Source organism: Branchiostoma belcheri, unplaced genomic scaffold, assembly GCF_001625305.1.
Source record: "Branchiostoma belcheri isolate BF01 breed outbred unplaced genomic scaffold, Haploidv18h27 scaffold1, whole genome shotgun sequence".
In the NCBI taxonomy this organism is placed as follows: Eukaryota; Metazoa; Chordata; class Leptocardii; order Amphioxiformes; family Branchiostomatidae; genus Branchiostoma; species Branchiostoma belcheri.
Window position 1 is genome coordinate 6433381 of NW_017802379.1, and position 27573 is coordinate 6460953.

The 27573-nt window shown below is 39.6% G+C and overlaps 3 protein-coding genes across 4 annotated transcripts in view; 2 read left to right on the forward strand and 1 right to left on the reverse strand.

Annotated features, from left to right (window-relative positions):
* Window positions 1–5979, forward strand: part of LOC109468131 (CMP-N-acetylneuraminate-poly-alpha-2,8-sialyltransferase-like) — a 10636-nt gene extending 4657 nt beyond the window's left edge. Inside the window, exons 3-11 of the mRNA XM_019766409.1 lie at window positions 840–1039; window positions 1786–1845; window positions 1999–2103; window positions 2409–2556; window positions 3362–3474; window positions 3775–3867; window positions 4052–4163; window positions 4757–4910; window positions 5264–5979. Coding sequence (XP_019621968.1) covers window positions 840–1039; window positions 1786–1845; window positions 1999–2103; window positions 2409–2556; window positions 3362–3474; window positions 3775–3867; window positions 4052–4163; window positions 4757–4910; window positions 5264–5493 — 1215 coding nt within the window. The 3' untranslated portion in view covers window positions 5494–5979. The remainder of the gene's footprint in view (window positions 1–839; window positions 1040–1785; window positions 1846–1998; window positions 2104–2408; window positions 2557–3361; window positions 3475–3774; window positions 3868–4051; window positions 4164–4756; window positions 4911–5263) is intronic.
* Window positions 5980–6967: 988 nt separating this feature from the next.
* On the forward strand, window positions 6968–16197 carry LOC109467702 (vacuole membrane protein 1-like). Its single transcript, XM_019765749.1, has 13 exons — window positions 6968–7133; window positions 9015–9154; window positions 9668–9814; window positions 10287–10377; window positions 10569–10679; window positions 10961–11040; window positions 11419–11500; window positions 11943–12095; window positions 13075–13155; window positions 13472–13588; window positions 13939–14000; window positions 14126–14228; window positions 14652–16197. The coding sequence occupies exons 1-13, from the start codon at window positions 6981–6983 to the stop codon at window positions 14790–14792; spliced, it is 1461 nt and encodes a 486-aa protein (XP_019621308.1). The 5' UTR covers window positions 6968–6980; the 3' UTR covers window positions 14793–16197.
* A 2712-nt stretch (window positions 16198–18909) lies between these two features.
* Window positions 18910–27573, reverse strand: part of LOC109466724 (inositol oxygenase-like) — an 8909-nt gene continuing 245 nt past the window's right edge. Inside the window, exons 2-12 of one of the 2 annotated variants that reach the window (XM_019764486.1) lie at window positions 27224–27295; window positions 26504–26524; window positions 26053–26133; window positions 24327–24419; window positions 24033–24102; window positions 23819–23886; window positions 23371–23480; window positions 20834–20901; window positions 20139–20188; window positions 19645–19757; window positions 18910–19190 (exon numbers count right to left, since the gene is read on the reverse strand). In XM_019764486.1, coding sequence (XP_019620045.1) covers window positions 19082–19190; window positions 19645–19757; window positions 20139–20188; window positions 20834–20901; window positions 23371–23480; window positions 23819–23886; window positions 24033–24102; window positions 24327–24419; window positions 26053–26133; window positions 26504–26524; window positions 27224–27295 — 855 coding nt within the window. In that variant the 3' untranslated portion in view covers window positions 18910–19081. The remainder of the gene's footprint in view (window positions 19191–19644; window positions 19758–20138; window positions 20189–20833; window positions 20902–23370; window positions 23481–23818; window positions 23887–24032; window positions 24103–24326; window positions 24420–26052; window positions 26134–26503; window positions 26525–27223; window positions 27296–27573) is intronic. The other variant, XM_019764492.1, reaches the window with a different exon arrangement.

The window sequence follows — 27573 nt, forward strand, 5'->3', positions numbered from 1 at the left end:
TGGTGGGGGGGGGGGGTTAGATAGTCAGTACGACTGAACTAAGACCATTTTCCCACTAGGATAAAATTGTCCGGATCGAGCCGAACAGATTTTTTTTCATCAATACACAACAAAAAAATAGCAGTACGTATAGTATAGTATACGTATACGCTGTACTCAAATTTACAACTTCTTTGAACAGTACCCACACAATAAGATACACACAAGCCGAATACTAGTAGACTGGCCATCGGCTTCGGTCCGGTCAACTTTCCCCTGGTGGGAACGATCCCGATCCGGCTCGGTTCGGCTTGATTCGAACCAGCAACCATCCACCTCGCGAGGTGGACAATTTTAACCTATTGTGAAATGGGCCTTATTCACAAGTGATGACGATTTGCCACAACCTCATACACACAAAATGACCGGAAATAGTCCACCCTCAGGCCCTAACCCTACTCATACATTTTCTTCTTCCAATGCGTACTGTATGGTACTCGTACATCCCGTAACAATGACAGACCTTCTACAGCACTAACCCTCCGTCCCAGAGGACCTTTTGTGGACAAATGTTGCTAGGGTGAAGAAGGATGGACATAGCCAGCAAATCTGGGTCAACACAAGCATGTCCCACAGAAGCGTCATACGTGACTGAACATGGGGTGGGATATACCAGTAACCCTAGGCATTCCTTCTGTCCAAACCGGTTGGGTGTGTCAGAAATGAATACAGAACATGCAAATGAATCAGAACAGAGAAGCGATGGAGGTACATCTTGGAAATCCACGCCATGTGACGCCATGTCACAACTGAAAGTCTGACATTTGTTTTTTATTTGTCATGATGATAACGTCAACCATTTGATATTCTTCAAGAGGATGAGTGTGGCCTCCCCGGAAAAGTTAACTGTGTCGGTGCAGGTAGACTGCATCCTGGACTGTCTACCCCAGTTCTGCCTGCGTCCCAAATGTCGTCTGAAATCTTTGGCCGTCTCCTGCTTGGCGCTCGGCGTGCTGGGGTCGTGTTTAGTCCTGACTGTCTACTCCAATGATGTCAATGTGTAAGTAAACTGGTCTGTTTTTTTAATTCACACTCACACAGTTACATGAGGCAAGAAAAAAAGGTTGAGAGAGAGATATTATCAAGATACCTGTAGCTACGCAAGGCTAGTAGGCTAATATTCCAGGTTTACCTTGATAAACGAGACAAAACATGAACATATGTATGCAGATGTGCACTTCATGTTGTTTACGCCACCTCTGTACAGTTAACGAATGTTCAAACCTCTTGTTTTTCTCTTAAGATTTCAAAATCAGTTGTTACAGAAAAAAAACTAGTAGTATACGAACTGAAATCATTCCAATGCTGTTAAGTGGCGGTAATTTTTCGCCATCTTCGTGGTGAAATATTGACCAATGACTGTAACAAAAACGTCACCGAACCGTAGGCTCTTAAAGCCCGTTATGTAGTTGCAAAAATTGAGCCACAAATCCCAGGGGAGATTTCCTTGTTGCAGACAATTTGGAATCTGGGTCAAACGACTTAACTATACTCAGGGCGGCCGCTTATATCGTGCTTGCTGTTTCTTTGAACACGTTGTTCTGAAGAGAAGGTTCAGGTCAATAAAGACAGCCGATCGTGTGAAAGATGAAGTAGGAAGAATGACTGAATGAGTTCACTGAATGACTACATGAATTCATGACATGCAGTGACTCATTGAGGTAAAGAAAACAAACAAACATTCTGTAGCATATGATTTTATCAACAGTAAAACACACGTTTTGTTTGTTTTATTTTCTAACGTAGGATACCATCGAAGCGAGCCGAATTTGGAGCAATATTTGGTGCATCCTGGAGTGCAACAAGGTGAACACTAGCTTACTAGTTAGCTTTCCGCAAATGTAAGAATTGTCACAGATTTTTTCTTCAACACCTGCATACATGGGTACTGAAAAGACACTATCTGGCTATTTTAGCAAACAGGTGTAGTAACATGTCGTTTTCTTTCTTTACATGTAGTTCAGAAGCGACACCAAGCGAAAGATATGAAGAACAACAGGAACACAATTCTTTTGCTACAGGGAAGGACTGGCAAATGAACAAGACGGCACTGTTACACTTGAGGTGTGGGAAGTATGGTGTGTGTGTGTGTGGGGGGGGAGGGGGGTGGCTAAATGTCGTTCTCGATTTATAATCAAAATATTTTCATGGTTATTGTTATCCTTCATAGTACGCGGTTGCTTGCCACAATATTTAACATTACGATACTTGCGACTTTCTATTTTTGCTTGTCATCTTATGCTTCTTCTGGCGAAGCTTACAGAGATTTCTTCATATAGATTGTTCAATATTATCATCACACACAGATATCTAACCTCCTTTCACGGATACAGATGAAATTTTGATAATTGGTTGTTCTGCACCAATAGGCAACATCTTGACCCGTTACAAACGGCCAAGACATTTGTACTTAGCCAAGAGGACTCCGCCAAGAAAAGGAGAGTCCCGTTCCTGTTCAGACCCGGACCCAAAGACTCACTGTACATGAAAGACGACATGTACTACAGTCTGCCAAAGGTAAGAATACGCTCAGGGAAACTGTTAGATTAACTACGTACTTTTTTTTATTCCAACATATAATCACCAGACGTGGTGACGGCACACTCAAGTTTTATCAAATTATATTAATGCCGTCACCAACACAGGAGACAATACATGACAGGACAATACTCATTTCCACCTGAGTTAAGTGAGAAAAGTCGTGTAAAGTGCCTTTTCCAAGGGCACAAGATCGGTGACATGTCAGGACTCGAACCCGGGACCTCTAGGTTCCGAGTCGCGCACTCTGCCGCTACGCCACACGACCCCACAAACTACGTACTTCTTACCATCAACACTACGCTAGTTCAGCAACAAATGTTGGATGGTGCAAAATACGTGTGCCGAACAATGCAAGCTCATATTAGCATAAAAGTTAAGCTGAGTTGGTAAAATACATGAAGAAAATCAAACTCCATGTCAAAAAAAAAATTCACTCACCAGAAATTTTCGACTGAATCGCTCAGTCTTCATCAGCTTTATGACCCAAGTTCCAACATTTATTACAAGACATGGCGACGGCACACAAAAGTTTTTGCGACTTATTTTTATGCCGCCACCAACGCAGACAAACGCATGAACGGACAACAGATATACTCATTTTCACCTGAGTAAAGTGAGGAAATTCGTGTAAATCGTTTTTCCGAAAGGCACAAGATCGGTGTCATGGCAGGATTCAAACTCCGGACCTCTTGGTTTCGAGCCGAACGCTCCATCGTTACGTCACACGATCCCATGCATATCCGTCCGTTAGTTCTCACGGTTCTATCTCTATCAAATCTAGGTCAGTCCCTTCAGTGGTCGGTCGCTAGGCGTGTGCAGTTTGGTTGGCAACGGCGGCATCTTGACTGGAAGCAACTGCGGTGACCAAATAGATTCTAGTGATTTCGTGATCAGGTAAGTTTACTGTATGGTTATCGATGAGTTTTACATGATAAAATGATGCTCATAAATAGTTTAGACGGAAATGTTAAGAGAAGGTAAAAAGAATTCTTGAATTAAGATGATTTGTTTGGTTTGGTCTTCCTTTAATGCTCACGATCATGATAATGATCATTCTGGCATACTCATTTTCACTTGACCCAATGGCACAAGATAAGTGACTTGGTAGGATTCGAACTCTTGGTTCTGAGCCGAATACTCTGCCGTCACGCCACGCAACCCCACTTTAATACATATTTGCAATTTATATAATAGGTTCAACATGGCACCAGTGTGCCCGCCATACCTGGACGACATCGGCAGACGTACGGATTTCGTCACAACCAGTCGAGACAGGATGAAGTCCAAGTACGTTTGTCCTTGTGCTCTGTACTTTGTTCTTGTACTACTTGAGGCTAGAGATGCGCCATGATTCTTCAAGTGGTGCTAGAGCATTAACGTAAAAGGGGACAGTCGATGTCATTTTGTCTCCATGAAAGAAGATATGATGCTTCCAGTGTTATCGTCATGTATTATTGTCCTGTACTTCTAGGTTCGACTCCCTGAAGTCCCATAAAGGACGTGAGAAGTTCGTGCACCACCTGCACGATCAGTACGGACAGGACACCTACATCGTGTCGGCTCCATTTACTATCAAGAGCAACGTACGTTCTCTTACGTTATTGCAATGCACATGTGGTATTACACCTGGCTGTGTTTCCCTGTCCCTGGTGCTGACTGTGTTTCCCTGTCCTTGGTGCTGACTGTGTTTCCCTGTCCCTGGTACTGACCGTGTTTCCCTGTCCCTGGTGCTGACCGTGTTTCCCTGTCCCTGGTGCTGACTGTGTTTCCCTGTCCCTGGTGCTGACTGTGTTTCCCTGTCCCTGGTGCTGACTGTGTTTCCCTGTCCCTGGTGCTGACTGTGTTTCCCTGTCCCTGGTGCTGACTGTGTTTCCCTGTCCCTGGTGCTGACTGTGTTCCCCTGTCCCTGGTGTTGACTGTGTTACCCTGTCCATGGTGCTGACTGTGTTTCCCTGTCCTTGGTGCTGACTGTGTTTCCCTGTCCCTGGTGCTGAGTGTGTTCCCCTGTCCCTGGTGTTGACTGTGTTACCCTGTCCCTGGTACTGACTGTGTTTCCCTGCCCCTAGTGCTGATAGTGTTTCCCTCGCCTGTGTGTTTGCAGTGTTCCCTTTCTTTTGTGCTGATTGTGTTTCCCTGTCCTTGGCTCGGACAGTAACTAGCCCACTTGTGTTGACAGCTCGGGTCCTTACTGGAGATTCCTGAGGTGTTGAGGTCTCACAACTCCTCCGCGGTCCCTCTGTTCATCAACCCTTCCCATGCCGAGAAGATGCTGCACGTCTGGAGAAAACTCGGGCTTCAACTGCCCGACGGAGAAACTAATTTCTCTTCAGGTATATTACGCATATACGAATATTGCCACCAAAAAGAAGATGCGTCTGCCAATATTAGTAGATAGCCTATAGACCGTAAATATGTCTTTGAGATGGTTGCAAATTTTCAAAGAAAAGCGCTAGCACAGTCCAATATCATAAAAACGTGTAATTTCTGTTGGACCAGATGGATGGATACTTAACGTTAGACCATTTGGTACGTGAAAGACTGGGAACGAATGCAAGAACGAATGCAAGTGCTATTCTAGAAAGTAATAAAAATGAAGATACTAGTATCCTAGCATTTCTTTTGCTAGCTAGATGACTGAAACTTCTAAATGCCTCAATCCTCTTCGTCTCTGCTTGACTTTTAGGATTCTACTATGCGTCCGTCGCCCTGGAGCTGTGTGACCAGGTCAACATGTACGGGTTCTGGCCGTTCAATGAGGACAGGGAGGGCCGACCCGTCCGCTATCACTACTACAAGTCCGTGGACATGGGAGGACTCAGTAACCACTGGCACGCCATGGACAAGGAGTTCGAGAAACTACTAGAACTCCACAACAGTGGCGTCTTACAGTTAATAAGTGGGAACTGTAGATAGCAGGGATCAGTGTCAATTATGCACTGGATTTGACAGCGAGCTTATCATTAAATTATTGATCTCTAATTACTGCAGTTTGATAAAATTCTGGTGCTAAAGCAATACGATTTTCCTGACCAATGATATTGAATTAATGATAAAGCAGCGTTTTTCTGTGGTTTATGAATATCTTCTAAGTTCAAACTTCTCAATGACATATATTCTCAATATCCATATGCAAGGACCGACCAGAGTTTTGTGGTTGTATACTGTCTTTATTTTCTTTATTTAGATACTCTTTACGCAAATGGCTAGTCTTACAGGGTTTAAGCAGATAACATGGAAAAGGAACACACATAATGGCACGTAATGAAATTTACATTATTTACAAACGAAGGGAACGGAATGGCTTCTTTATATTTAGGTAGATGGACTTGGAAGGTTTGATATGTTGTGGTAAGTTGCTCCAAAGGTTGACTGCCCGGTACAGAAATGTTTTTTTGTGTTATGGAACGTTACTTGCAGGAAAAAAGTGTGATCTGGAATTTTGTGCCACATACACTTTCTGATATGAAAATAAAGGAATGGACAATCGGGGAATTGACGCGTGTTGTCTTATGAACAGTAACGTTAACGTTACTCATATTTCAAATCGGTGGTGTTTGCACAGGCGACTTCGTATACCTGTGAGAACGCAGGCCACCAGACTCTTACGATGCGAAAAGAAAGACGAATATTCTGTAATTGTGTAAAGAAACCTCAAGGACGACGATGAGGAGTTTGAATGAATTCTTTTATGAAAGTTCCGGATTCTGATCTGGTTCCAAAGGATCGATGTCTGTCTCTGTCCCTAGCCCCTGTCCTTAGTGCTGAACGATCTTTCCTGTTCTCTCACCAAAGAGCGCAGGCAGCCAGGTACTAATCTCCAAGCAGATCCTAGGGTGGAAAAAAGACAGAATTAAATTGGCCAGGCAGTATCCATTGGCAAGAGAGGGTCCAGTTGGCCTCCCAAGGGGGTAGCGACAAAAAACGGGCCATAAAGTTATAAAAAGGTTTAATACGATCTTCTCCCATCAACCTCCGCCTGGCAGGCCTCCACTCGTTACAACTTACAGTGCTTCACGTCTCCGCGTTTTCTATTCTTTCAATGTGTATTCTAAGGCTGTGCATGTTTGTCCGTCTGGTTTTAGACATGAACGAATAGAACCAGAAACGTGACAGGAAACACAAAATCCGGCTATGATCAGATGACGTGTAACGCCACCTGGCGCGCGGAACCACTTTGCTCAAACCATTATGTTTAGGGATGGTGGATCTTTATATAACGTAAGATAGCGATCCATGATAAAAATCGCTATAAGGTATCAATCTTTGTATACTAAATAAATATATAAATTCCTAATACAGTGTTTTTACTGGCGTTAATTTCTGAATCTTTCTCTTTGGTATAGTAATAAAAAGTGCTAACTGAAAAAATCATACCCGTGAAAGCAATAGAATGTTCCAACATGGCGACCCGCGGCAGATCATCGAACCACATCGTCACCGGTGAACAAAACGGGAAGTTTGTTGCCCCAAAATACTCCTCCAGAACGGTTGCTTGGCTCAGGAAGGAGCTCAGGGCCCGGGGACTCTCCACAACTGGGCTAAAAGTTGATCTGGTGAGTGTGGATAGTATAATATGTGAGTTTATTATGGAAGAGGGTGTGCATGTGTGACTGCGAGCGTTCACCACTTGGTTCATTCATATTTATCACGACATGCACACAAAAAATGATATGGTTATCATGCGTTATCACAGACGAAGAAAGCCGGATTCTCACTACTAGTCATTCCAGTTTGTTTGTCAGAGATGTCATTGATATCTTACCGATATTGTATGCCGGTAAACGAACGAATTGGATAAGTGACAGACAACCAAAATCCCGTTTTTATTTTCGAGATTGTGAATTTGATCATGTGCACATAATTATTTGCGTCGAACAAATTTTCCTGATAATTTTATCTACAAGATCTTTGCGCAGATCATAGAATCGACAATAAAGATCGTGTAAGTTCTCTGAAATTGTTTTTTTTTAAAGCTAGTACATTTTTGTAATTGTAGTGATCTTTTAATAGTTTTATACTTTATGGGGGGGGGGGTAATACATATGTATGTGCCCAAATTATACAAATTATAGGATGAGATCATATCTTTCCCATTGTTGTAGATCCTTAATTTTTTTGCTGTTGATAGTGTATGGCAGCAACTACATGTATTCTGTTGTCAGGAAGCGAGATATACTTGGTATTGGTGTGTTTCCTAAAGTTCAAAGTTCACGAAGACAACCCATGTAACTAGGTCATAGTTTAAAATGGGCCACTGTGCAAACAATCCCAGTGTCACCTATAGCTAGAGGTGTTCCCTTTTCTGGTGTGCCAGTTCTACAATAATAGATTAACTACTGTAGTTAAGCAGGCTTATAAACATATATGTTTATCATGGGCCAGGGTTCTACATGTACAATATGTACTGGTACATGTAGTTGCACGAACCAAAGGTAAGAAAACTATTTACTAAACACTATAGCTGTATTTATATATATACTGGAAAAACCTATTCTGTAAATCTGTTATCTGTAAATCTGTGTGATATAGAACAGTTTCTCACCCTAGCCTGCTGTAATAACATTACTTAGTACTTATTATGGGACCAGGAGTGAATTATTTACTGATTCCTGTGTGGAATTTTAAGTATAATTGGGGAGGTCGAAGTACAGGGTGGATATCGATCAGTGAGTCATACTGTATGGTATGTGGTACCAGTCTCCAATCTGTGAAAGAGAACTATTTACTTTGGGTGTTGAATTTCTGTTGTATGTTTTTCTGGCAGCTGTCCCCTGTCCCCTATATGACTTAACAATTCTTTTTCTGCACTTTACATTATGTGTATCTATCATTATCAACATAAATGCAAAAGTCAGAATAATGGCTTGGACTACGTTTAGTTAATCAGTACTCTGGTATTTGGACTTGAACCAAAAGATTAGGTCTGGTCCAATGTTTCGGACCAATTTGAAATTTTATGTCACTCGTTGGCGGTCGACCACAAGAAAATCGCTAGGGTCAGGGGTTTTTGCTAGGGTCGGTCGGGTAACTGGAAACACAATATTTTTTTCCTATGCGTGACCAATAATTCCTCGCCTCTACTACTAGTAGTCCATGGGTCGGACTAGATTTTGGTACCAAATCGAGGGACAAAACGTGGATGCCTTCATGTGATAGTTCTTCTCAAGAACTTTCCAAAAATGTATGATAACTGTGATAAGTGCGTAGCTTTGACTTTGCTATGTGATCTTGAAGTTTGACCCCATATAGACCATGGCCTTTCTACCTTAGACCCTAGTTCCTTCTGTACCTGATGGCACATCAGGCAGCAAGCTTCCACTGCCTTTTATCAGTCGCTACTTCCTCTCTGGGGATGTTTGCCCTTCCCAGAATCAGATCTACTTGGAAGGTGTCTACTTATAATGCATTTTATACCACTTGATGTATACATGTAGGTGGCAAGGCTTGAGGAAGCGGATAAGAGCATGTCCCACACAGTGAACGACGTCCATGTCAGGAGAGGACAACTTGTGGACGGGGAGGCCGTCAAGTCTCAGGAGGAAATCGTCACAAACGCAGGGAGTGAAAAGAGCAGGTAAGGCCACACCAATTTTATTTGTTGGTTCTCAGATTTTTTCAGGAAATAAATGAATTGAGAGGGCAGATCTAGGCATCCTATGATATATGTTGCAGCAATACTTTGTTACCTTGCAGTTGTACAATTTTTGTGTAATGCAGCTATATATCAAACCTACTATAAGACTGATCACTATGCAGTATGTACCTTACTAAGACTATGTAGTATGGAATGATCAGGAGAATGTACTTTTACAGTCAGCGGTTGAATGGGCTGTCACATGTTAATATGTACAGGTGTTCTTAAATTTGAATCCATTGATAGAAATCCTGGTATCTAGTATGGAATATGATGGACTTCCATATAGTACATAATTTTTATCAATATATTTGGGACATATAATCAGGAATTCAAAGCATGTTCAAATGACCTTATTTCAAAGTGTTGATAATAGAGTCATTGACTTTCAATGACAGATCACATTATGTAAGAAGTATGCATCAAAACTTTCTCTACTTCCTTCCCTACAAGGACTGCTAAGGAAGAAGCGGCCCTGAAACATCAGCGAGAGATGGAGAGACGAGAGCGAGAACAGATCGTCCTATGGAGAAAACCTTTGACAACCTTACAGTACTTTACCCTGGAGACTGCCATACTGTTCCATGGGTATCTCATCAGGTAAGGGAAAGATGAGGGCAGAGAGGCTTGTTGTTTTCAGAGATCTTTTCGTTACATGACCTCCTTGACAGCTGGTGTTGTTACCCTTGCACAACCTTACTGTACTTCACCCTGGAGACTGCCATACTGTTCCATGGGTATCTCATTAGGTAAGGCAAAGATGAGGGCAGAAAGGCTTCCTGTTGTCACAGATTTTTTCATTACAATAATTTACATGACCTCCTTGACAGCTGACAGCTGGTGTTGTTTCCCTTGTACAATAAAGAAAGACTTGTCCTTGCAGACACCAGTATACATTAATGTTAAAGGGTCTGCATGGGAGCAGCATTTACAGATTGGATTGATTCTGTTTGTTACCCAACTTATGTAAAGTAATTACATGGTTACTAGTGTATGTTAAGAAATCATCAGGAATATTGTTTCCATGCGGCCACAGGTAATGGTTTTATTGAATTCACTGTTGTTGTTCCAGGCTGTGGGAGAACAAAGGAAAGGTGCTGATCAGTGTCCTCCTGACTTTGTTACTTGTCTGGCTGTACCATACTCCTGGGGCTCACCAACAGGTAAATACCATCATTGGAAAAAAAGTACTGTTGATTGTGAAATATTTGCTGTGGTTTTATTTTCACAGTTTTTGCAGTGTCTTCTTGACGCAAAACGATGACACCATAATATATGTTTTGTATTGTATTACAGAATTGTTTCAACTGTGAAATTGGTTGGTATACTAAGATTGTTTACCCCCCCCCCTCAGTATGTAGTATTGATGGAGAAGAAGCTCCACTGGTGTGCGTACTGGGTCTTCCTGGGTATCCTGTCTTCAGTAGGGCTGGGCACAGGTCTACACACCTTCCTACTATATCTGGTAAGTACTCTACAGCTGTACAAACAAACAAATCTTTTCAAGTATGATGTTTTTAAAACTCAACATTTCTTGAAAATATGAGAGGGATCGTAAGCTGAACTGAATCTGTCATCATTGATCAAGTCTGATCTTTGTTCATCATTCAATAAACAAACAAACAAACAAACAATATTTTCAAGTTTGATGTTTTTAAAAGTATAGACATTTCATAAAATATGATCTTAGGCTAAAATGAATTTGCCCTCAATGTTCAAGTCTGATCTTTGTTGTTTTTTCCCCAGGGTCCTCACATAGCCCAGGTAACCATGGCTGCGTATGAGTGTTACTCAGTCGACTTCCCAGAACCGCCATATCCAGACCAGTAAGTGAAGAATTCTCTTAAGCTTCAATACTATACACACAAACACTGATTTATGAATTTCTACTACGATGCTTAACTTTATTTCAACACAAGGGTACGCAAGGCTTTTCATTTTTTCAACAGCCACTGTCACTTTCATCATGGTAATTAATGACCAATCACTTCTGAACGTAAAGCTGCAAGAGTTACAGTTAAAAACACATGACCTTATTCACACGAGACGTTATTTAACGTTTACAAATAATTTTGAATTCCTGTAGAGGTTACACCTGTCACGTGAGAGTAGGAAAAAGGAGATCAAACTAAAAAAAGCAATGTAAAGAAATGACAAAGTTAGAATTGTTGTATACTGAAACATGACTTTGCTCCCTTCTGTAGAATCATCTGTCCAGATGAGACAGAGGGAACACCCAGTATATGGGCCATCATTGCAAAGGTTCGACTGGAGGCCTGTATGTGGGTTAGTATATGTCTCTATGTCTATGGTAGTTTATAACACAAGAACATCACTTGCTGAGAAGCTAATCTTCTACCAGTCAGATCATGACAAGTACGCAGTCCTTTATAAATGCATAGACTAAGATCATGGATTTACAAAACATTACAGATACCAGTAGCATGTGAGTTAGGTGAGCTGTCAAAAGAAAATTTTGAAATCTTGACCCCAAACACTATTTCATTGCATTTTGAGAGGCAAATTTTGCTGGTGGACTAAGCATAGTTTAATGACATCTATTTCCATATCTTTACATGCCGATTTTTGTCCATGAAAGATGACAAAATTTGGCAAAATTTCTGTCCATCCTGGGCGGCAAAATTCCATCAAATGATGGAAAGATGGATGCTGGCTAGAACAAGTTGAGTCTCAGTTTCTGATTGTTCTTTCCATTTGATGTTGACAGGGTATAGGAACAGCCATTGGTGAGCTCCCGCCATATTTCATGGCCAAAGCGGCGCGGTTATCTGGAGATGACCTGGATGAGTTTGATGATGATGAGTTGGAGGAGTTTGAGGAGGTCCAACATGCCAGGGAAGCTGGAAACCTCGCCCAGCAGGTGTGTGGGTTTTTTTTATGTTCCATTTGTTATATATATATATATATGTCTCTATGTGTTTATGTGTGTGTGTTACTGATATATGTGTTTGTTTTTTTATACATGTGTGTGTATGATTTGTAAATTGAGATAAACTGAACTATATATCTAGATACTACCACTACAGTAAATACATGTATATGAACTATTGCTATCATGAACGTTCATCTGTGTTGGTAGTTACATGTTTATTCCTTGTGGTCAAAAGCCCAATTTTTCGTTCTGGGTACACTTAAAGTTTTGGTCCAACAAAGAGAAATTCTCTCACCTAAAGCTTTTGACCAGTCACTCTGGTCTTCCTCAGTAGACTGACCCTGTGAAGCTTGTCACGTGGCTTCTTTGAAGTGTGATGTCAACACTGGGTCAAAGGTATCTGGTAGACGATGTCGGCCCCTGTCATGGTTGAGTGAAGGGTGATTGGCCCTTATGTAAATACCCTTTTATGATATAAGGTCATGGTCAATTTAGGAGTACAGTAACTATTACAATCAACAGTATGAATTTGTTCAACAGGGCTTGAAATATCCACCAATTGCAACCTCCAATTCACAGAAAAATTGGGAAGATTGCAGCCAGAAATATGAGCAACTTCAGGCTCAGTATTATTCACCACATTTTAGCTTAGTATATGTAACTCAAGCCTAAACCACTAGCACATGACCATAGCCTAAACCACTAGTACAGGTAGAAGTGTAGCCTAAACTGCTACTACATTAACAAAGTAACAGTTACAAAGCTGTGATGCACAAATGTACCTGCATATCAGATGAGGTGTCTTCAGACAGAGAAGGCTTTAGTAGGGCTTACATGTAAATAAATATGTAAAAAAATCATGTTTGCAGAAAGATTTAGTTTTTTGCATTGCAGGAAAATTTGACAACTTACAACAGAAACCAAGGCCCATTCAATGGTTGATTTTTGTTCATTTTTGTTTTTGCAGGCCTGGAGCACAAGAGTTAAAGTTGCTGTCACCAAGCTGGTGGAGAGAGTCGGCTTTGTGGGCATCCTGGCCATGGCTTCGGTAGGATTTTCATCTCTGTTTCTATGAAATATTCTTGTCCAAGAACACAACACAACTGTTTGGTCCTATTTTGCCACCATATCCTTTTTATTTGGCTGACCGAGCTAGCCCTGTGTCCAGACCTATTCTAGCTCCCAAGTCTATATCCTCTCTGCAAATATATTTGCTGAGAGAGGATATATTCAGCACACCAGACCTATTGTAGCTCCAGACCTATTCTCTGGAGCTACAATAGGTCTGGTAACCAAGCTAGACGAAGCTGCTTTGTGAAAACCCCTTTCATACCCTCAGTGAATGCTGTGATTTCCCCCTACAGATCCCCAACCCCCTGTTTGACCTGGCTGGAGTGACCTGTGGTTATCTGCTGGTTCCCTTCTGGACTTTCTTCGGTGCTACCTGTATTGGCAAGGCTGTCATCAAGATGCACATACAGGTAGGTTAGACGTTCTTAAAGGAATCAAGTTTCTTAAGGTGTCTGCTGGTCAAAGGATGTACATGTTATGTAGTACAATCATGCGACATTAATTAGTAACCATGTAAACATGGGAGTCTGCCTCCATTGAAGTCAGTGACATCACAAAATGTTGTGCTCAGAATTTAATGATGTCACTGAGTTTACGTGTACATTTGTACATTACATGAAGCAATATGAATGATGTTTTTTTTGCATTGAATTCCTGTTGTTGTTGCAAGTATCATTTTTAACAATGTAGGTACATGTAAATCATAATGTGGAAAAATGATGTATTGGCTTCTAATTATAACACATTTCTTATCTTGCAGAAAATTTTCATCATCACCATCTTCAGTGAACATCATATAGAAACTCTTGTGAACCTCATAGGGTAAGTATGCATGTACATACATATTCAACATGTAATACTATATATAATGCTCTGCAAGGCTCATGTACATGTACATACATGTATACAACATGTATATATAACAATCTTATTTTTCCTATGTCCAGGCAACTTCCCAAGATCGGACCGTCTTTAACAGCACCATTCCAAGACTTCCTGGAGAAGCAGAAGAAGAAATTCCACATCAAGCCTGGCACAAATGTACCCTCAGTGAGTATGGCACCAAACAAGCATGTTTGAACCCTTAGAACATGAGGTACCAAAACTGGAAGTTCTGCTGCAGTATCGTAGAAAGTTGTTAGAAGTCGCATAATCAAACCAGTCTTTGATGCATTGTTATGATATTTGGAATATCAACAAAATAAAAATTGGTTTGATTATCTGCCTTCTAGCAACTGTCTACAATGTACTAGACTCGAGAAGCGACTGATGCGTTCTTATGATATTTGGAATGCCAACAAAATTAGTCGCTTCTATATACATTGTAGAGTCTTCAGTGTTAGGCCACAAACAAAATCACACACACAAAACCACTAATTTCTTCATGAATGTAAGTAAGCTTGTAAGAGAAAAGACAGTTTCGTATGTAATCAACTTTATTGCTGTATGCTGACAAAGTTTCTTTACTTCCAGGAGACCAACTGGCTGTCTTATGTCTTTGAGAAAGTCCTGATCCTGATGATTGCATACTTTGTCCTGTCCATTGTGAACTCCACGGCACAGAGCTACCACAAACGCAAGTCAAAGGAAAACCACCACAAGCAAAAAGTTTAGCCTAGGGACTAGTAAAGTACCAGAAATCACAAACATTTAATGGCAAATTATTATGAGCGTACTACCAAGGCAATAGTTTACCTGCTACCTTGTTTCGTAGGTTCACCTCTTGAAGTGTGTTGTAAAATTACTCAAAATAAAACTGATCGCTTTAAATGAAAACTGGCCTGGATACATACAACAAGCAATGTGATTTTTTAAAAGTCAAATATCTCAGTCAGGAACCACAATACTTGCGACAGAAAACCACAATATTATAGAAGGATGCATACTTATAAATATCAGGGATTGACTCGGAAATGATTTTCCAAATTCAAAGTTACCAGTGTTGAATGGTAGATTGAAACTTTAGTTTTGGGTCCAAACAATAGTAGACAAGACTGTAGTGTAATTTCAGGTTGGTATCAAGTGGTGTAGGTTGGAGGGTAGCTGTAACATTTGTAGCCTGAAATATTTCTTCTAAGTTTTCTAAAGGTTACAGATAATACACAAAGATGACAAGGTCTTCTAGTAGAAGCTTTCAGTCCATTTTAGCCATATTTACTGTAGCTTTAAAACATTTTTGAAGCTGTTCCAGAAAAAGTGGAGACAAACTTCCCAAGAGCTCAAAATAGTAGATTGAAAGTATATGGATGGCAGGTCATCATAATCATTCAATGACATCCAATTTGTCATCTTCAATTTTTGCCATATTTCTACCTTGAATATCATTACAGAATTCCAGCACTTATCTTTAAATAACTAGTTTTGCTCCCTGTATATGTGCAATTTTTAATGATCTTTCTTTGGTGTTGAGAAGGAAGGGGAAGTTTGGTCGAATTGTAGCAGTATTGTTATTGACATATCTGTTATATACATGTATTTAGTACCAGTCAGTGAATAATTTCAATCAGTTAGTATATTATACATTTTGTAGATCATAGGAGTTCCTTGCACACTACCAAAACATTTTCAGGTATAGAAGTTCGTAGTTCTCACTAGGCTATTTGAGCATAGGGTCCCTTATGCTGCGATTTGGACACCCTACACTGTCTTTCAACTGACGTAGGGGTGCTTTTTGGGGGAGAACCTTGATAAAAATTAAACTTTAGAAAGTTATAACAACTGGAAAACATAGCAAGCAATAGTTTTTCAGAGAGAATACCAGACCCCCTGCTGTGGTCATGTCTTTTGGACTCAATGTGCAACAGGCACCACAGAAAGTTGCCCTTCTGTACCTGATCCCTACGGCTGTGAAAAAATCCTGGTGAGAACCCTGAAGTTGGTTATGTGCACAATAACTACAAGACATATTATATTAAATTTTGGTACATACCAGTGTTGTTCTAACCATTTTAAGTCATGGTAACAAAGAGTATGGAGAAAAATGAGATGCTCTCAGGCTCACTTACTGTGCCAAATAACTGAAACAAGTCTGTAAACTCAATAATTGTTCTTCAACAAGACTAAGACTAATTCAATAATACATACTATATTACAATTATAATTAATTTCAATTGTGGCTGACTTGATATTCCTAGAACATTATTTTGAAGATATTGTTGAGTTTGTCAACATGGATGTAGGTCATATTGGATGTAAATATCGTTTGGGAGAATTTTGTACACAGTTGAAGATGTGCAATGTTGTGTGCTATATACAATGTATGGTGATGTGATAATGACATATCATGCATCATGTTATGGGGCAAATTTATCTTCCATTTCTGTGTAACAGTAACTAACATACTTTCCTAGATCAGTTTGTAGTTCCTCAGGACTGCTCCATTGAATTTTTTTATGACGTGAAGTCAGAACAGTTTAGTACATGTACCGGGTACATGTACGTTTGCTATCCAAATCATCTGAGGCCTAGGAAAAAAATGTGCTTCCAGTTTCAGTCCTGAAAAAAAATTAGGGTAGGGATTATCTTTTTGTATTTTTTTTTAGACTTTGGCAATCTCTAAAAATTTATGTCCCTTGCAGGGGTCCACACAAAAAAAAGTGTCGGCAATTTTTTTTCCAGGGAAACAGGAAGCAAACTTTTTTTTCTCGGCCAAAAACTGGCAGAGTTACCAGTGTAATGAACTTAATAATTATAGTCCCTGAAGTGCTGTAGCAGTGTATTGTCTTGACAAGTGTAAGTGCCTCCTGGTCATATGCAAGCATAATGTAGTGAGTGTAGTTGGACACAGATGTGACAGTTCTATGCTATTCCTGTGCTGCCATAGCCTCCTGTACAGGCCTTTGAGCGAGTGGGCATTTTCATACTGGGTTTTGTATAATTAACGTCTTTTGCCAGCCATCGTAAAACCAACCGACTTTTGTAGGACAAACCTGCCTCATATATCCTACGATGGACGGTTGGTTGTACGATGGCCGGCAAAAAAAGCGGTAACAATCCTACAAAACCCAGTATTAAAATGCCCACCCTCTCAGAGGCCTGCACAGGAGGCTATCCTATGCTACCCATACTGTTACATGTAGGTAGTACACTGTATGTAGTTACAATAGAGGAGGTGTGTGATGGTTAATGACTTTGTGGGAATTAAGTGAGTACAAAGTATAAGGGGTTCATACAGGCATGTAATAGAACCATGTTTCAGGCAGAATTCTCACTCCAATATGACTATAATGACTAATGACCAGCCATGGGCAAGGTAGAGGTTGTAATACATGTACATGAAGCACAAGGTCTATGTTAGATCTGTGTTTCTAAAGGAATAACAAATTGTGGGTTCAGAAGATTTTTTTATTTTTAAGGGATATTAATGTTACTGTTGTGCAGGGCTGGATAGATGTGTTGCTCTGGTAGTTTTTAACCAGGGTTAACATTTTATGCTTTCTGTACAATTTAATGTTTAAGTAGTCATTTATCAATAATAATAATTTATTTGCTCTCAGAGGCTTTTGAATGTGAATTGTTAACAGGTGTTTTCTTTTATGCATTACTAATTTACATGTACCCATGTCTGAAATCAAAACTGCCCCCTCCCTAACCCTATTCATATTGTTGTCAAGCAACATGGAATAAATCTGGTGTACAGGAATACACTAAGATTGTTTTCTACTCATGAAACTTGATTTAAAAGGAAGAAGCCTTACTAACACTCAGTAAACAAAGTTCTGGAGGATTAACAAGAGGTTGGAAATCGTCATAAGCTACAGTTGTTCCTAGCACAAATGACACAGTAAGACAAGACCAGCGACAAGACAAGACATTTGACACATTTTTAAGACAAGACCAGCAATATTTTATTTTGTAAATCAGAATCCTGAGACTCAAAATCTTTAACGTCTGTCCATGCATGTCAAATTCACCAGTCCAATCCACCCAGCACCCTAAATATTATGTACATTGTACATATAAGTCATTGATGGAAAGAAGAGGTATTCAAAACTGCCCACCCTTTTTAAAAGAATGACAAACCAATATTATATACAATTTCAGGTTACGATTTATCAGAATTATATTAGTGATATATTTCCATCAAAATTGTATATTCTACGTAATAGTCTATTTATGTGAGATACATTATATATCTCATGCTTACTTTACCTTCAAGCAGTGCAAAGTTTTCAGCCTTAATTACATTGTGTACAATGTGCAATAAGTTAATTAGGGTTATCAAACATTGACATAGTACTAAGTACATGTATTATCCAGTTGTCAGATCACCAAGAAAAATGGTAGTCAATGCTTACACTATTGTTCACTGGACAAGATCATAAAAAGAAACAGCAGCTTCATCATTCAAATTTTCATATATTAAATTGATTATGTACGTTTTGCAGAATCCATGAAAATTTTGGCGAGCGGTTGCAAAACAAGTCCGAGTACAAATTTTTGTCATGTACTGGCCAAAGTCTTTTAATCTCAAAATTCTCAGTAGCCAGACCCATTTATATGTAGTAATGTCCATGGATATAGCACCTTTAATTCTAAGATATCAGTGGACACAATATGGCCCCGCATGATGATTTAAGGAAGTTTGCTATCACAATATGAATGACTGAAAATTATTATTTTCCTTCCTAGCCTAAGTGTGGAATTTTTAGTGCTTCGGTGTGCCAAGACTTCTTGTGCGCTACACTTCATTCGGTTTGATTTTACATCAAATTTAAAGCCAGCACCACTAATATGAGATTTTTGTGTAACTCATTATTTTAGACTTCAGAGGAAGTAATTACTGATAACCTGAGACATTTACAACAATGCATCATTGTTGCTAAAAGCAGAGTTTGTAGAGAAGATATTTCTTTCACTGCAGGAGTGTGTTCCAGGGAGTCCGTATCTCTGTGACTGACTTCTCACCAGCGCAGCTTGCCAGGGATGTACTTGTCGATCAGACCCTGGTAGTACGGCTTCAGGGCCTCGATGTCAGGGAGTTCATCTGCCTTGGAGTACAGGTCAAATTTGCTGCAGGAACAGACAGAACTGTTAGCCACTGTACTGTTGTAGTCTTGAATCAAGTCATTTTATGAAGATTGCACTATTATCCATCGATTCTGTAGCACCTGCCATAACACCAGCTTTGCAGGCACATGGCTCAGCAGTGGCTGGCTATTATTGGTACACTAAGCGACTTGTCACACCTAACCTTTGAACATCTAACTGCAAGCATTGTTTAAAACTATACTGTACATGTACATTGTACTTTGTTGCAATGATACAACTACATGTACTACAGTTACAGCATATCACACCATACCGTCTGTCTACTGTGACCGTTTTCTTCCAGTCCATTGAATAATTACTTTAAACAGGATTGACTGAGTGTACATAACATTTAACCACTCGAGCCAGCAACAAGGGAGCCAGCAGTAAACTGAAGAGGATAGAAACCAGGCTACATGACATTCATTGTACTGACTTGAACTCCTTGACCCAAGCCAGCATCTCCCTGTCCTTGTTGTTGCACAGATAGTCGTAGTCCCCGCTCCCGTGCCACGGGTAGAAGGAGTGGAAACGAATCACGTACAGCGCCTACAGAAAGAATGGCCCACAGGTTCAACTTTCTCCTTGTTCCTTGAACACCACTAAGTAGTTTGATGTAATTTAAAGTTAAACTAAGTTTTTATTCACTAAAGTACAGTTTTGAATTCATTGTATCTTTAGCATGTACTATATCGTCACTGCGCAATAGTAGGTATCATTCAATAAGTCACCATCTGCTTTTGCTCCAGTGTCACTGACGAAAGGTAGTGGATGTTACCTGAAACATCTGACCATTTTCAAAATCATATCCAGTGGCTTGAGTAACTGTATCTTATTACCTGGATGTCTAACCTTCACCAACGCACCATTTGGTTGATTGAGTTGAAAGTTTTGAAAATAAAATTGAGCACACTTTTTTGAGTTACTTACCTCTTCTGGCAGCTTGGTGTTGTTTCCCTTAAGGACATGGTACATGTACTCTGGGAACAAGACCAGCAAAAGGTAGGCAGTTAGAAATTATGATAAGCCTTGATCAGATGTAGTATGTGTGTATTGATTAAGTTTTATATTGATTTCAATAGTTCATAATTCTAGACTTCACACAAATCAATCAAGTCTGCTAACAGATACCTAATTAATAAGTAATTACATTGATTAATGCACAAATTCCAAGCAAATTGTTTCTTTCATGCTGGATGACAAGATGTCATTCATGCACCAAAAATCAGATCAATTTCTTTTCTAACCCCATTTTTTTACCAATAGAAATTTTGTGTAGTCAACATTGAACTACAAACTGATTGGATGGTTGCAAGGATTATTCTCATGTATAAAAATGTAGATCTGTCATAACACTAGCACCACTGCAAACAAAAACAACAACTTTCTAAAACAATGCATGAGGAAAAACAACATCCAACAGATTGGTAGTAATTATTTTGACCCGAGGCTAGAAAAATTCTTAAGTTGGTTTTGGATGTCACATATACATTGTATAGCCCTAAAAATTGCTTATTACTCAAGATATATAAACCAAAAATGGATGATGTCTAATCTATGTTGCCTCAACTTGGGTCCCTAATATGTAGTTTTAGCAACAAGATTTGGGGCAAATTGGGTAGTACCATCATGGCCCCAGGACATAAGGACTTTGTCCAAGCCACAGTTTTCCTCGTACATCCCAAGTTTGGTGCTGAAACAATACAAAAGCACATACAAAGGTTTGATATCACAAGGCAAAGCACTGAGAGCTTTATCAGCTTCTAGCAACCTCTGGCTGATTCCGTCGGTACTGCAGTCCTTCTGTCCTTTAAAATACCATGTGTGCACAATGTCAAGACATAAAAACAGCTATAATGATTTTGTATTGATCATTTTGATCCACAGATATTGCAGAGAGGTGTTACATGTAGAAGAATTTCACTGCATTTCTAAAGGAGCTGAAAGAACACCTGCACTGTGACATAAAAATAGCCATGATTTTGTGTCAACTTCATTTTAATCCACAGATATAGCAGAGAGGTGTTGGAAGACCTGTGATGCGTTTTCAAAGGAGTTTGAAGAACACCGGCAGTGTGACTAAATCACTGGGTGCCTTTGCTTGACTGCAGTTTTTTCTGCACATGCATGCACATGTGCACGTGCGCACACACACACACACACACACACACACACACACACACACACACACACATCACAACCTTCTGCAGTACAGATGACACAGTACAGATTGAAGAAGCTATTTGTTGACTATCCCCCAGACTAACTTCGCTTTCCTACCAGTCTGCAGTCTTCACTGTGATGTCTATAAACCTCAAGTCCATATCTTGTCTGGAGACTTCTTGATATTGGTGTTTGTCACAACCAGATACATTTTGTGGTGTTGACATTTACATGAACAAATATGGCATGGGACCAATGAAAATTCTTTTCTTGAATTGAATGAGAGTTTCTTGGAAAAGTTTTCCCCTGAACTATGGTACAAAGCAATTTGAGGTGAGGATTTTACTATACTACCAACTGCTACCACCAGTGCAGTAAGGATTATCTAATGTTCCGCTTCATCTCTAACATGCTAATAAAGGTCTTGACTCACCCCTACCCCAAGGAAAAATACCTGATCCAAAAATGTACAAGAAAGCTTGGATGTATTTGATCAAAATACCCTAAAGCTAATACCCCAAGCCCTTCAACCTTCAAGTATTCCCATTAGCAAGGTGTATGTGAAAGTCATCTTCAAGAATTCTTAATCGTAGAGGAAAGAAAATGGGCCTACGGCACCGAGGTAGAGCATCCGAGGGACCTAAATTCCTGACGACATTGATCAACCATGGCTTTGACTTGAGCTGAAAGTTAAGTATCTTTACAAAAATGAGTGCTCAGAGCATGAGAAGAAATCACAGTTGGCTGTTCATGCATATTGGGTACATACACTTTCTTTTTTTTTAGCTTATTTGTGTATAGACAACAATTGTAATCACTTTTTTTCACCCAACTGCGAAAATGGTCTAGCCAATATCGACAGAGATGATTGGATTGAAAGCCAGAGGGATACCAAACAGGGGCAAGCAGATGAAATATGCTTCCTCCACAGGCTGAGTTTGTGCTTGAGGCTTGAGGCTGACAACAGAAGAAACTGTCATCTGCTTTTGCGATATACATTGTAAAAAGGAGGCACAGGTAGAAGGTGGCAGGTAAGGGTGTGGCAGCTATTAGATTATTGTTTCTGATCAAGTTTGTCTGAACTTTACATGAGAATCCAGGCTTCATACAAGCAACTACACTTCATCAAGTCTATCATCAATTTCTACATCTTCAATGGTTTCTGAATATCAACTTCAAGGTATTTAAAAGAAGAATTTTCATTTTCAATTGTGGTAGACACAAATCAATGTGAGAGGCTGATGCAAAAGTTTTGAGTCATTCAGATATTTACAAAAGCATTTTACAATAGCTTGAACCTGTTTCACCAGGTTTTAGGGGTAAAATCTTGCAATATTGTAATCTTTCAAACCTGGAAGAAGCCTGGTATTCTCAAGACTCAGTACATTGTACATGTAGGGAATGGTTGCTTCTGAATTTTTTTGAACTTTTAATAACAGTTTGTCTCTTCTACTATAAACCATTCCACAATCTGTCATGGTAGACAGGCTTCTAAGACGGGCTAAATTAAATTCAAAACAGAGCCCTATCCAGGCACAGCAGTGGTGGAGAAAGGTAGTGGCAGAGCCACCTTGCACCTCTGAAGTGCCTTTGGGCAACAAGCATGTTTGTCCAAAACCAGCTGTGCCTATAGGTTAGATATCAAAACCCAGAACATATTAGAAAGTGCCTATAAGCGGTAGCAACCGTTCCCTGTACACCAACACAAAAAAGCAGTCCATGCATGTTCATACAAATTACAGCTTCAGAATCACTTTTCAGTTGTGCAATGAGAACGTAAATCCATTTTTGGAACAACGTGTATATTATCGGTACTTTCAACTTGCGACAACTTGAAAGTGAATGGGCTGGTTGGTACTTGAAACATTGTTTTGAAAATAATCGTCATTTCACAAGTTCATTTCTGGAAAATATTATAGTTTTTGTTTAGCACATCCACACCAAGCTGCAGTTTTGCCACCTTCTACTGAAAGGCCGCACCCTCAGATGCGGTACTTACTTGAACTTGGGATCCTTCAGGTCGGGATTGTCCTGGAAACTGCTGTGACGGAAGACGACAGACTCGGCGGGCAGGCAGCCGGTTGGGAAGGTATCACCCACCACACACCACTGTACGGGCAAATACAGAGGGGTTACAGTTGAAGTAAACATGACAGTTACAGCTGTACAACTTTATCATTTCACAGGAATCTTCTTGTCCCTCAGTCACTGAAATAATAAAATTTAAAACAGCCTAATGCCATACAATTTGTGGGTTTATGCTATATTCTAAAACTGCATGGTATTGTAAAAAGTTTGATTTGCATTGTAACAGTGATACAAATGTTGTAGAATAGAGTTACAATACATTCAATGCTACTAGTACTGTGTGGTGGATGTTCTGTTGAACTTAATATTATAACTAATGGGAAGAATAGAAGAGTTTATTGTCAAGACAATGAACTGACCTGTGGCTCTCCCCAGATAGCCATGATCTTTCCAGCATCGTGGATCAAACCAGTCAACTGCAGCCAGTCTAGAGGAGAGAGGGTATGCACCAAATTACGTGGTGCTAACAACTCTTAAAAGAAGCTTAGCCAATGTCAGAAATGTCTTTGAGTTTCTCTTGTTTTACTTTGGAAATGTCTGAATATATTGTTAGTCATGAGTCGTGTCACCTACCTTTGTCTGGGTGTTTCTCCCTCACACTCTCTGCTGTTTGGAAAGCATGGTAGATATTTGGAACATCAACCTAAATGTGTGAAAACATAGAACACATTCATTTTTAATCTTATGTTACAGTTATTTGATTGGCAAGGAAGATTTACAAAGTTAAAACAACAAAACTACTTGTATCACAATGATTGTAATACGATTTTTTTATGTGGCTTTCATTTCTTTTTTTGGATGGGGACTTCAGAGGTTATTTCACCCCAGATAGATTTCACAAAGAAGAAAAAATGACGAGAAGCTTACATCAGGGTCACTCTCATCTACCAGGTTGTTCAACTCCTCCAGACACTCCAACATGGTCATCTGGGCATGGTCCAACTTACACCAGTACTCCATCTGGAAATATACAGTTAGCAAATATGGTCTTACAAATTATACTGTCTCCCTTGTTCTTCAACAAGGCTTTCTTACTTTTTAGGAGAAAGCATTACAAAAATCCAAAAATCTCAAAAGGCTCTTTCAGTTTATCATTCTAGACAAAGGTAACCACAATGAATTGACTTCATTATCATTTTAGAAGTCTACCAATTCGGGGTTGTATTTATATTATATCCACATTTAGTTAGGGTCTTCTTTTGTGAATCAAGAATTTTTTCAATGTGTAATACTAACACTTTACACATGGTGAGATAAACTCCCATGGCATCAATAGATACAGAATTTTAAGATTTATAATTTTTATTTCAACACAAATAATATGCAATATTTCAAACTGTGTAGGAGAAATTCTACAGATCAAATTCCAACTGTGCCAGAGACACAGCCATGTGCATGTGTACTCGGTCAATTTTAATTACATAACATCAAAGGACCTTGTGCAACTGGGTACATAAACTTACTCTTCAAAACTGCTGACCAACATAGCATGTGACAAAAAAACGTGCTCACATTTGCAGTTCTGATAAGGCATGTTTAACTTTACCTTTGCGAAGGAGTTTATTAGTCATTGATTAAGTGGGCTACAGGTCCTCAGCCTTTAGAACCAAAAATGTGTCAACAAACCTGAACCACTAAATTACTACTGTTTGCTAAGTGGCGGTTTGTGGCAAAATGTTGGTCTGTTGTCAAATAGCTGATGGTAGCTCGAAATCATGTTGAAGTGTTTGCATAACTGATTTGTGGTCAGTGAAGCTTGAAACTTTTGTTAAAAGGGTAAAAGATCTACCCATATCTTTTAATATTTAATTGTTTCTTGCTTTGGATTCAGTCTTTTTGCGAACACCATTTTTGTATAAAATTATAAGGAAAGTGCTCCTACTACATGTAGTCCTAGTCATTTACATTATATAATTATTACAATGTACATTTTCATCCTTCTTGCTGTAGACTTGGCATGTTTGCAGGTGTACATACACATATGTATATGGACTTACTGACATTTTGCTGGTTTCTACTTGTTCCTAGCCTGGTATCCAATTTACAAAAACCTAGTATTACAGCTGTGGAACAGGTTCAGATACCAGCCTAACTCCTTCCTATCAGTATACTGGCGTTATCTTTCACCAAGCCAGGGATCCTTGTGAAAGGACATGCATGACACAGTGAGATAGTGAGTGAGCGAGTGAGTTAGCATTGTAAGTGGGGAACAAACAACATGGAGACTGTGTGACAACAGACATGGCAGATAAGGCATCAGTCCATAAGTGTTGTTTTTATTTTTTTGCTGTCAGAAATAGATTTGGGGAAGGACAGCAGCTATGTTAATTCTTTTAATTCTAATTCAACACTGCAGCTGCTTTTTTAAAAGTATGTTTTGATTCATAATACATGTATTCACCCTAAATTTTCAACATGCAAAACAACACTTAGTCTTGATTTTTCTATTTACTTGCAACCTTAGCTGCAGCTTACTCTCCGCAAAATGGTGGTCGAAGGTGGGCATTTTGAGAGCTGGTACTAGGTAGTACCGGTAAGTGTACATTGTGTAAACTTTGAGCTTCAGTTGTTCTGTATGTATAACCTCCCTCACCTTTCTCCTGACAAAGTCCACAGTCTGGTGGGTGTGCATCAGCTGGTAGGTGTTCCGGACCTGGTCTGTGTGACTGTTAGCCTATGACAACAAGACAGTAAGGTCATAAGAAAATGCAAGTAATAAGGTCATAAGAAATAATAAGGTCATAAGAAAATGCAAGAACTGGATATGATCTGTACATGCATTACTAGTTGTAACAGCATAGCAACTACATGTACATGTACATGTACATGTATATCCCAAGCTGCTACTTCAAAAATATTTGGAATCAAGGTAACCACCTTCATCATTGTTCACTGAAGGTCTCTCATACTAAAATGCTCCAGGACAGGGTAAGGGCACAGATCTCATTTAATGGGCAGAATAGATAGAAATGGTCTATAAAAATGTTCATCTCTAGACAGACATGCATATATAAAGTATTGGTGCAAGTGACAGACAGACTTACCTCTGAACTTTGGGTAGAGACCTGAATAACAGGATAATGCCATAAATCATATGTCAATCATAAGTCAGAATTTGAATTAAAAAAAAATCATTATCATCGTCATCATTCATCATCATCATCATCACTGTTCAATAGATCCCATCATTGTTATCATTATGGATCAATTATTATCATCATTGACCAATTATCAAATAGGGATTCAATGTCAGAAGAATAAAGAGAAGTCAGATGGCAGAAGAAAGTGTCTGTGAAGTCCTGTGAAAGAAAAGAAGCAACAAACGGAACACTAGCAGAGAATGAGAGGCAGAAATGTAGAGCAGTCACATCGTGATAATCACACAAAATTGAATAACTGTTCTTATCACATAAGATGGACATTATCATATTACTGGTATATACAATGCTATCATAATCATATCTGATGGACTTTGTAATAAGCTGCTTTGTTGACAAAGCTGCTGAGAATGTAGATTTAAGAAAAGAGGTTTAAACCTCCTTGCTTTATTAAGGTACAGTGTCGTCTAAAACATCCGTTTCTTTTCATAGATTAGGAGGTTGGATGAAAATCAGAGGTTGGATATCCGCTTTACTCATACTCATGTGACTAAAACGAGCAAGGACGTTTGGTGACGTAAAAAACAACAAAACATCAGTAGTGTTTACAGCCATGTTTTCTGTGTATGTCTTGGTTTCTAGTTTCTGTAATGTACTGGTGAATACCTCGAAGTTTCTGAAATTCTGATCACATCCTTCCATGTCAGGACGGAAGACGGGAGAAGGATCCAAGATCGTCTGAAACAAATAACAAAACAACAAAACATTGGAGGGGCAGCCTGTGTTGGTAACGGGCCCGTTAGTTCATGTTTGGTTTGGTCAGTTAGCGCTAGACCCACTAATCGGGCTCATTCTTTGTCCAATTTTAATTTACTGAGGCAGTGTATAACCAGATAGAAATAACTCCCTTCCCTTTCAATCGACCTTTCACCTGATTTTCAGACAAACATCTCGTGCAAGGCCGTGTGACCCCATGATCAACCTTGGAAGAACAAACCCACGGCCGCCCCCCCCCC

Excerpts from the sequence above, each read along its gene's own strand:
- LOC109467702 (XM_019765749.1), top strand. The coding sequence starts at position 6,981 with ATGGCGACCCGCGGCAGATCATCGAACCACATCGTCACCGGTGAACAA. Across the intron at positions 10,680-10,960 it reads ACACCTTCCTACTATATCTG|GGTCCTCACATAGCCCAGGT; the intron begins GTAAGTACTCTA and ends TTTTTTCCCCAG. Across the intron at positions 13,589-13,938 it reads TCATCAAGATGCACATACAG|AAAATTTTCATCATCACCAT; the intron begins GTAGGTTAGACG and ends CTTATCTTGCAG.